Below are 10,089 nucleotides of genomic sequence, written 5' to 3' on the forward strand. Positions count from 1 at the left end.
TCGATCTCCTGACCTCGTGATCCACCCGCCTCGGCCTCCCAAAGTGCTGGGATTACAGGCTTGAGCCACCGTGCCCGGCCTAATTTTTTTTTTTTTTAAGAGATGGGTAATCCCAGCACTTTGGGAGGCCGAGGCGTGCAGATCACGAGGTCAGGAGATCGAGACCATCCTGGCTAACACGGTGAAACCCCGTCTCTACAGAAAATACAAAAAATTAGCTGGGCTTGGTGGTGGGCGCCTGGAGTCCCAGCTACTGGGGAGGCTGAGGCACGGGAGGCGGAACTTGCAGTGAGCCGAGATCGCCCCACTGTACTCCAAGCCTGGGCGACGGAACGAGACTCCGTCTCAAAAAAAAAAAAAGCCAGGCATGGTGGCTTACACCTGTAATTCCATTACTTTGGGAGGCTGAGGGAGGCAGATCACGAAGTCAGGAGTTTGAGACCACCTTGGCCAACATGGTGAAACCCTGTCTCTACTAAAAATACAAGAAGTAGCTGGGTGTGTTGATGGGCGCCTGTAATCCCACCTACTTGGGAGGCTGTAGCAGAAGAATCGCTTGAACCCGGGAGGCAGAGATTGCAGTGAGCCAAGATCGCGCCACTGCACTCCAGCCTGGGCAACAGAGTGAGACTCTCTCTCAAAAAAAAAAAGATACAGGAAAATGGTCCATTTTTATGCTTAGGTTCAGCAAAGTATAGACAGCGGTGTAGAAAGAGGATTGGACGGCCGGGCGCTGTGGCTCAAGCCTGTAATCCCAGCACTTTGGGAGGCCGAGGCGGGCGGATCACGAGGTCAGTAGATCGAGACCATCCTGGCTAACATGGTGAAACCCCGTCTCTACTTAAAAAAATACAAAAATCTAGCCGGGCAAGGTGGCGGGCGGCTGTAGTCCCAGCTACTCGGGAGGCTGAGGCAGGAGAATGGCGTGAACCAGGGAGGCGGAGCTTGCAGTGAGCTGAGATCCGGCCACTGCACTCCAGCCTGGGCGACAGAGCCAGACTCCGTCTCAAAAAAAAAAAAAGAAAAGAAAGAGGATTGGACACAAAGGGCAGGATCTGAAGGGAACAGGCTGAGCGGGGACCCAGCCAGGCCTGTCTGTCTAGATTTTTCTTGGCCTCTCTGAACAGCATTCCTTCTGGGTGTGGGACAGAACCCTATCTTGAATGGGGGTTTTATGACCTACAGTCAAACCAGGTAGATTGGGTAATTTCTTTCATTCTTTTTTTCTTGCTTGCTTTCCTTTCCTTCTTTCCTTTCTTTCTCTCTTTCCTTTTGTTTTTACTTTTTTTTCTGTTCTGTTGCCCAAGCTGGAGGGCAGTGGCACGATCACAGCTCACTGCAGCCTCCAATTCCTGGACTCCATTGATCCTCCTGCCTCACCACCACGCCTAGCTAATTTTTTTTTTTTTATTAAGACAGGGTTCTCAGGGCCAAGTGCGGTGGCTCATGCCTATAATCCCAACACTTTAGGAGGCTGAGGCGGATGGATCACCTGAGGTTGGGAGTTCGAGATCAGGCTGGCCAACATGGAGAAACCCCGTCTCTACTAAAAATACAAAATTAGCTGGGCGTGGTGGTGCATGCCTGTAATCCCAGCTACTCGGAGGAGGCTGAGGCAGGAGAATCACTTGAACCCCCGGGAGGCAGAGGTTGCAGTGAGCCAGGATTGCGCCATTGCGCTCCAGCCTGGGCAGCAAGAGCAAAACTCTGTCTCAAAAAAAAAAAAAAGGACAGGTTCTCGCGGCCGGGTGCAGTGGCTCATGCCGGTAATCCCCACACTCTGGGAGGCCAAGGCGGGCAGATCACCAGTTCAAGATCAGCGTGGCCAACATGGTGAAACCCTGTCTCTACAAAAAATACAAAAAAAAAAAAATTGGCCAGGCATGGTGGTGCATGCTTGTGATCCCAGCTACTGAGGAGGCTGATGCAGGAGAGTTGCTTGAACCAGGGAGGCGGAGGTTGCGGTGAGCTGAGATCGTGCCACTGCACTCTAGCCTGGGCAATAGAGCAAGACTCCATTTCAGAAAAAAAAGATGGGGGTCTCACTATGTTGCCCAAGCTGATCTCAAACTCCTGGCCTCAAGTGATCCTCCCACTTCAGCCTCCCAGAGTGCTATTATTACAAACATGAGCCACCATGCCTGGCTGGATAATTTCTTTATGACAAGTTTTACACAGAATATTTTAAGTTGGCCAGGTGCAGTAGCTCACGCCTGTATTTCCAGCATTCTGGGAGGACGAGGCAGGCGAATCACGAGGTCAGGAGTTCAAGACCAGCCTGGCCAACATAGTGAAACCCCATCCCTACTAAAAATACAAAAAGAAATTAGCTGGGCATGGTGGCGGGTGCCTGTAATCCCAGCTACTCAGGAGGCTGAGGTAGGAGAATCGATTGAACCCAGGAGGCAGAGGCTGCAGTGAGCCAAGATCACACCACTGCACTCCAGCCCTGGCAACAGAGTGAGACTCATCTCAAAAAAAAAAGAATATTTTTAGGTTTTATGACTACGTTTTGGAAAAAGGAGTTCTGGTTTCTGTGACCCCCCTTGGGAAAGAGGGACTTCCGTTTCTCTGGTGCCTCTGGGGAGAAGAGGATTGAGAGACAGGTAGGCAGGAGAAGGTCAGAGAAAAACATTTTTGTTTCTGAGGCTGCTGCCGAGGACTATATTTTGGGATATTGTTTTCTGAGCCCCAACAGTGGCCTGGTCAATCACATGGTGGCTACAGAGCCAGCGGAGGGTGGGACAGAGGGACATGGAGGCAGAGAGAGGTGACCAGAGCCAGGAGGGCTACATGCTGGGCCATGGGACTGCCAGCCACTGTCTGGCCACGAAAGCAGCCTGTGGTCTGGGTCCAAGTCCCACGGCAGGACATGGCTTCCATTTCTTGTCTCCACAGTGACAGCGAGGAAGACACCGAGCTCTCCTGTACCCGAGGAGGCTGTCTGGCCAGCCGTGTGGCCTCCTGCAGCTGTGAGCTCCTGACTGATGGTAGGTAGGGGGACAGGGTTGGAGGAGGAGCACACTCAGGGTGGACAGATGAAGATACGTGTGTCTTACCTGCCATTTCCCCAGCAGTTGACCTACCCCGGCCCCCAGAGACGACAGCCATGGGTGCAGTGGTGACAGCCCCCCACAGCCGAGGTCGAGATGCTGTCAGAGAGTCCCTGATCCACGTCCCACTAGAGACCTTTCTGCAGACCCTGGAATCCCCGGGCGGCAGCGGCAGTGACAGCAATAACACAGGTGCCATGGGGACAGCCTGCTCTTCCCACACCACCTCTCCTGGACCCCCACCCCCAGCCATGGCCACCCGTGGGCTCCCTAAACCTTGCTAAGCCCCAGAAGCTGTGACATCTCATCCCCCTGGGTCCTTCACACATCTCCGAAGTACTTCTGGCTTTTGTAGACTGGTCTAGGAACCTGGCCCCTCCCACTGGACCCAATTTCAATAGAAAATGTTCACAGGGGCCGGGTACAGTGGCTCACGCCTGAAATCCCAACACTTTGGGAGGCCAGGGTGGGTGGATCACCTGACGTCAGGAGTTCGAGACCAGCCTGGCTAACATGGCAAAACCCCATCACTACAAAAAATACAAAAATTGGCCGGGGGTGGTGGTGCACACATGTAGTCCCAGCTACTCGGGAGGCTGAGGCAGGAGAATCACTTGAACCTGGGAGGCGGAGGTTGCAGTGAGCCAAGATCACGCCACTGCACTCAGCCTGGGCAACAGAGTGAGACTCTGTCTTAAAAAAGAAAAAGAAAAAGAGAGAAAAGAAAATGCTCACAGGGGCTGGGTGCAGTGTCTCACACCTATTATCCCAGCCAGTGCTTTGGGATGCTGGGGATCACTTGAAGCCTGGAGTTTGAGACTAGCATAGACAACATAGCAAGACCCTATCTGCACAAAATTTTTGAGACAGAGTCTCACTTTGTCACCCACGCTGGAGTGTAGTAGCAGATCACAACTCACTGCAACCTCCACCCCCGAGTTCAAGCGATTCTCCTGTCTCAGCCTCCCGAGTAGCTAAGAATACAGGCACCCACCACCACACCTGGCTGATTTTTGTATTTTTAGTAGAGATAGGGGTTTTGCCATGTTGGCCAGGCTGGTCTTGAACTGCTGACCTCAAGTGATCCTCCTGCCTTGGCCTCCCAAAATGCTGGAATTACAGGTGTGAGCCACCATGCCCGGCCACAAACATTTTTTTTTAATTATCTGGGCAGGTTGGTACACACCAACCTGCCTGTAGGTTGGTGTGCCTGTAGTCCCAGCTACTTGGGAGGCCGAGGTGCGAGGATCACTTGAGCCCAGGAGGTCGAGGCTACAGTGAGCTGTGATCACACCATTGCACTCCAGCCTGGGCAACAGAGAGAGACCCTATAAAAGAAAAAAAAAAGAAAAAAAAAAGAAAAGAAAGAGAAAAGAAAAGAAGAAAGGACGGAGGGAGGGAGGGAAGGAAGGGGCTCACAGAAAAGGGTCCAGAGGGTTGGAATCAGGGGTTGGGAACAGGCGACTGGATTTGTTCCTAAATTTGTTGATGACTTACAGAGCAACTCCAGGATAGTCCTTCACAGCTCTGTGCCTCAGTTTACCTCATAGACGTCACCATTGGGTTGGGTCAGCTCCCTGCCCAACTTTGAAATTATTCCAGCTGGGCACAGTGGCTCACACCTGTAATCTCAGCACTTCAAGAAACCAAGGCAGGAGGATCGTTTGAGCCCAGGACTTCTAGACTAGTCTGGGCAACAAAGCAAGACTCTGCCTCTACAAAAAATAAACAAAAATTAGCCAGGCATTGTGACTCAAGCTTGTAGTCCTAGCTACCCAGGAGGCTGAGGTGGGAGGATTGCTTGAGCCCAGGAGGCCAAGGCTGCAGTGAGCTATGGTTGTGCCACTGGACTTCAGCCTGGGTGACAGAGCAAGACCCTATCTCAAAAAATAAGTTAAATAAATACATAAATAAAATTATTCGGCTGGGCACAGTGGCTCACGCCTGTAATCTCAGCACTTTGGGAGGCCAAGATGGGCAGATTGCCTGAGCTCAGGAGTTCAAGACCGGCCTGGGCAACATGGTGAAACGCTGTCTCTACTAAAAATACAAAAATTAGCCTGGCCATAGTGGTGCATGACTGTAATCCCAAATACTCAGGAGGCTGAGGCAGGAGAATCACTTGAACCTACAAGACCGAGGTTGCAGTAAGTTGAGATCACACCACTGCATTCTAGCCTGGGCAACAGAGCAAGACTCTGTCTCAAACAAAAAAATATTCAGGCCAGGTGCTTTGGCTCACATCTGTAATCCCAGCACTTTGGGAGGCCAAGGCAGGAGGATCACTTGAACCTAGGAGTTTGAGACCAGCCTGGGGAACATAGCAAGACCCCATCTCTAAAAAATAAAAAATAAGGCCGGGCACAGTGGCTTACGCCTATAATCGCAGCACTTCGGACCCCATCTCTACTAAAAATACAAAAATTAGTTGGGTATAGTGGCAGGCGCCTGTAATCCCAGCTACCCGAGAGGCTGAGGCAAGAGAATCGCTTGAACCCCGGAGGCAGAGGTTACAGTAAGCCACCGGGATTGTGCCATTACACTCCAGCCTAGGCGACAAGAGCAAAACTTTGTCTCAAAAAATTAAAATAAAACTAAAACCAACAAAATTTTAAAATTATTCCAACAGCATTTTGCATGTAAAAAAATCAAGATGTCGCCTCTTTTCTCACTTTATTTCTATGCCTCCCTCTCTCCTTCCCCCTATGTTCCTCACACTGTCATCCCCACCTCAGGGGAAGAGGGTGCAGAGACGGATCCGGAGGCTGAGCCGGAGCTGGAACTGTCCGACTACCCCTGGTTCCACGGGACACTGTCCCGGGTCAAGGCTGCTCAACTGGTTTTGGCAGGAGGGCCCCGGAACCACGGCCTCTTCGTGATCCGCCAAAGTGAGACTCGGCCTGGGGAGTACGTGCTGACTTTCAACTTCCAGGGCAAGGCCAAGGCAAGTGTGTGTGGGGGGCCATGGGGGTGCAGTGGCCAGCCCTGAGGGAGGGGGGTCATGGTGACCCTGGTCCTGAGGCTGTGCCTCAGAAGCAGCTGCAGGCGAACCGGTGTGGCATGACTTCCCGTGGGCCTCGCTCACCCCAGCCATGCTCCGTGAACCACCTGCGTCCCTCCTACACATCACTGACCGACTGCAGTCAGCCCTATTTCAGCCTCTCCATTCTCCAGATGGGGATCTCATAGCACTGGATCTTCTGAGGGTCTCCACCCAGAGATCCCGCAGTGCGGGGCTAGAGCCAGCCAAGGCCCTCAGAGCCCCACCTTCTGCCCCACCCGCCCCAGACAGGCCCTCTTCCCTGCCCAGGTCAGGTCACCAACCCGAGAGTTACACACGGGCAAGCCCTAGAGACCCACCAGGGGAGGAGGACCTGGGCTGAGTGGGAGAGCTGTGCAGGGTCTAGGGGGTGGGGTTCAGCATCGAAGGGGACAGCCTGATCAGAGACCTGCAGGGGAGGGAGAATTGTGGAGGCAAAGACAGGCGGGAAGGCGATCCCAACAGCGCCCAGCTGGATCAGAGGCATGATGGTATACCCAGGCAGTGTGCTTTCAAGGAAGAGGATTGTGTGCTATATTGACCTAAAATGCTTTGTTTTTGTTTTTGTTTTTTTTTTGTTTGAGACAGTCTCGCTCTCTCCTCCAGGCTGGATTACAAAAGTACAATCTCAGTTCATTGCAACCTCCACCTCCCGGGTTCAAGCGATTCTTGTGCGTCAGCCTCCCAAGTAGCTGGGATTACAGACACGTACCACCACACCTGGCTAATTTTTGTATTTTTAGTAGAGACGGGGTTTCGCCATGTTGGCCAGGCTGGTCTCGAACTCCTGACCTCAGGTGATCCACCCGCCTTGGCCTCCCAAAGTGCTGGGATTACAGGCGTGAGCCACTGCGCCTGGCCTGTTGACCTGAAATTCACAGGAAAATTTGACAGCAAAGCCGAATGATTATGGGAGGGTGCAATGTGGCCAGAGGAGCCAGGAACCTCAGTGCCCGCCCCCGCATCCCAGGTTTCCGATAAGGAAACACTCAGCCCAGGCTCCTGCCAGGACAGATTTCCTGGCGGCCCCTACTAGAGGAGGGAGAACCTTAGGACTCCTGGTCTAGGCCTGCAGCTGGGGGACAGTGTCTCTCTGCAGGGACCCTGGCTGCCCTAACCCCTAGTGACCCAGTGCAGACCCTCTAGTGGCTTCTCTCCTCCGCCGGGTTGGCCCCACCGTACAGGAGATAGCACCTCCACCAGGGACATTTCCTTGGCAAGCAGCCACTCTTCCAGTTCCTCCAACAACCAGGTGCTTAAGGCCATCCCTGGTGACGTGCGTTTACTTCTCAGCCAGTGCTGCTCCAGGCAGCCTTCCAGAGGGCCTGGATCTGACTCATGCCCAAGCCAGAGGCTAGGATGGGGGAACACAGGGTGGGCAGGAAGCTCCTCTCCTTCCTGGAACGGGACCCAGCCTTGAACCTGCCTCTCACCTCTCTACCCAGCTGCTCTTCTCCCAGAGTGGAGATGACTGCTCCAGGCTTGATAATTGAATGGTGGGACAAAGCAGGAACCCCAGCCTCCCGCATACATACCTCCTGGGAGGGAAGATCACTACCTTCCCAGAGGCAACTCTTTCCACCTTCACGGAATAAACATCTGGAAGGTCTGGCAGAAGATTGGGATGTGTCCGACTTGCCTCTTCTCACCCCTGGGGCCCGGCTGTGCCCTGCGCAGGCTCTGCCCGGCTATGAGGCTGTGGTGGGACCCCTCTGTGCTGTTTCTCTCGGGCTGAGTCCCTGCATTGTCCTGGCAACTTATTCTGCTAAGTGGCAGAGCTCACTTGTGGGACTGCCACCCTGCTCCAGGGATTGTCTGTATTTTGTTGTATGTTTGGTTTTTAAAGGGATGGGGGGAATCTCACCATGTTGGCCAGGCTAGTCTTGAACTCCTGACCTCTAGTGATCCACTCCCCTCAGCCTCCCAAAGTGCTAGGATAACAGGCGTGAGCCACCGCACCCGGCGGATTGTCTGTCTTTTATGTAGGTGGCCAGACCAGCTCCCCTTCCTGGGCTTGGGGCTATGTGTGTACCCTCAGACCACTCCTCTTAGCTCCCCTGTTGCCACACACACCCCAGAGATAGCCACTTTTTTCTGCACTGGGATACATGTTGAGCAAAATAGGGCTTAAGTCAGAGACCTGCGGCTCACCACTAGACACCACAGGCCTATGGTTTCTTACCCTGAGGCACCTGCCTCATGCAGGCTCTGGAGACCCAGAGAGAAGCCAGCCCTGTTCGGTCACTCCTCCCTAGCCAGCCCAGGGGAGTTTTCCACGCCCTGGGTTTTGGCTGTGCGGGGACAGAGGCCCAACCTCTAGCCCCCTGGGCTAGGGGAACCACCCAAACAGGAGTTTTCTTCCCTGCTCTGTGCTCTGTGACCGTGGGCCAGTCACTCACCCTCCCTGGGCCTTTGTTTTCCCATCTCTAACATGGGAGCAGTAATCCTTGTCTTCTGGCGTTAGGGAGAGGATTAGAGATTAGAGGTGTGTAGGACATGGGCCCATAGTAGGAGTGTCCCAGCATGGGGACAGTGCTTGGTGCCTTCCATCCCAGCCTGAGTCCGTTGCCCCCATTCCCCACCCCCAGATGGGGCTCAGGTGTGAGGGGCCCCCTGGCTCTGACACAGCTCCATACAGCCCCTGTGAGCCTTGGTCCTTCCATCAACCCCCAGAGGCGCTTACCCAGTTGCCCAGCCCCGGACACACCCCTGACCACACCCACCTGTACCCACAGCACCTGCGCCTGTCCCTGAACGGCCACGGCCAGTGTCACGTACAGCACCTGTGGTTCCAGTCTGTGCTTGACATGCTCCGCCACTTCCACACACACCCCATCCCACTGGAGTCAGGGGGTTCCGCCGATATCACCCTTCGCAGCTATGTGCGGGCCCAGGGCCCCCCGCCAGGTAAGATGCTGCCACCTGGCCCATGTGATTACTCAAGAAGACCCCCTTGATTACTCAAGAAGGTGTCCCCTGTGGTAGGATGAGCCCCAGGTCTCCTGTCCCACAGCCTCAGCTGTGTCCCTCCCACCCTAGCCTAGCCACAGCAATTGCAAGCAGTCAGGTCAGCAGGAGTGGAGGCAGAAGTGGCAGCCCTGAGGCAGCCAGGTCCCTAATGATTCCTTGCAAGGGGAACGGGGTGCCCAAGAGCAGTGCAGGTGGGCGTATGGGGGTGGGGACGGGGGTGTGGATTGGGGCAAGTGGGACGAAAGGAGCTGGGGGTGTGGATTCCCAACCCCTGCACGGGGGAGGCTCAGAGCAAAGCTGCTGTGACCCAGCACTAAGGGCATGGGTGCATGTGCATGCGTGTGGTTGTGTGTGTGCATGAGTGTATGTGTGGATGTGCACGCATGTGCCCATGTGTGTACATTTACGTGTGCGTGTGTGCATGAATATGCATGAGCATGTGCATTGCGTGCATGTGTATGCGTGTGCGTATATACGTGCACGTGTGTGCATGCGTGCATGGGCGCGCATGTGCTTGTGTGTGTGCTTCTGTGCGAGCGTGTGCATCGTGTGCGTGTGGCTGTATGGGCGTGCACACGCGTGGTTAGGTATGTGTATGTATGTGTGCTCCTGTTAATGCATATGTGCGGGTGTGCGTGCATATGTGTCCGAGGACATGGGCTGCAACTCGGAAACCTGAGCGTGAGCCCTGGCCCCCTGAGGGATCCCGGCCTCCCTCCAGGATGTGGCCAGCCCAGGTCCCCACTCACGCCCTGCTGCCACCTCGTTGCAGAGCCGGGCCCCGCGCCCCCTGCCGCGCCAGCGCCCCCAGCCTGCTGGAGCGACCCGCCCGGCCAGCACTACTTCTCCAGCCTGGCCGCGGCTGTCTGCCCGCCCGCCTCGCCCTCCGACGCCGCCGGCGCCTCCTCGTCGTCCGCCTCGTCTTCCTCGGCCGCGTCAGGGCCAGCCCCCACGCGCCCCGTCGAGGGCCCGCTCAGCGTGCGGAGCCGCAGCAACAGCGCCGAGCGCCTGCTGGAGGCCGTGGCC

The 10,089-nt window shown here is 55.0% G+C and overlaps 1 protein-coding gene across 4 annotated transcripts in view; it reads left to right on the forward strand.

Annotated features, from left to right (window-relative positions):
- Positions 1–10,089, forward strand: part of SH2B2 (SH2B adaptor protein 2) — a 38,071-nt gene that overhangs the window by 27,460 nt on the left and 522 nt on the right. For 3 of the 4 annotated variants that reach the window (XM_017857608.1, XM_017857607.1, XM_017857609.1), the window contains exons 5-9: positions 2,899–2,990; positions 3,075–3,245; positions 5,789–5,997; positions 8,829–9,000; positions 9,836–10,080. In XM_017857608.1, the coding sequence (XP_017713097.1) occupies positions 2,899–2,990; positions 3,075–3,245; positions 5,789–5,997; positions 8,829–9,000; positions 9,836–10,080 (889 nt within the window). The remainder of the gene's footprint in view (positions 1–2,898; positions 2,991–3,074; positions 3,246–5,788; positions 5,998–8,828; positions 9,001–9,835; positions 10,081–10,089) is intronic. The other variant, XM_017857610.1, reaches the window with a different exon arrangement.

The sequence above is a fragment of the Rhinopithecus bieti genome, unplaced genomic scaffold (genome assembly GCF_001698545.2).
Source record: "Rhinopithecus bieti isolate Rb0 unplaced genomic scaffold, ASM169854v2 scaffold_42772, whole genome shotgun sequence".
NCBI classification, from domain to species: Eukaryota; Metazoa; Chordata; class Mammalia; order Primates; family Cercopithecidae; genus Rhinopithecus; species Rhinopithecus bieti.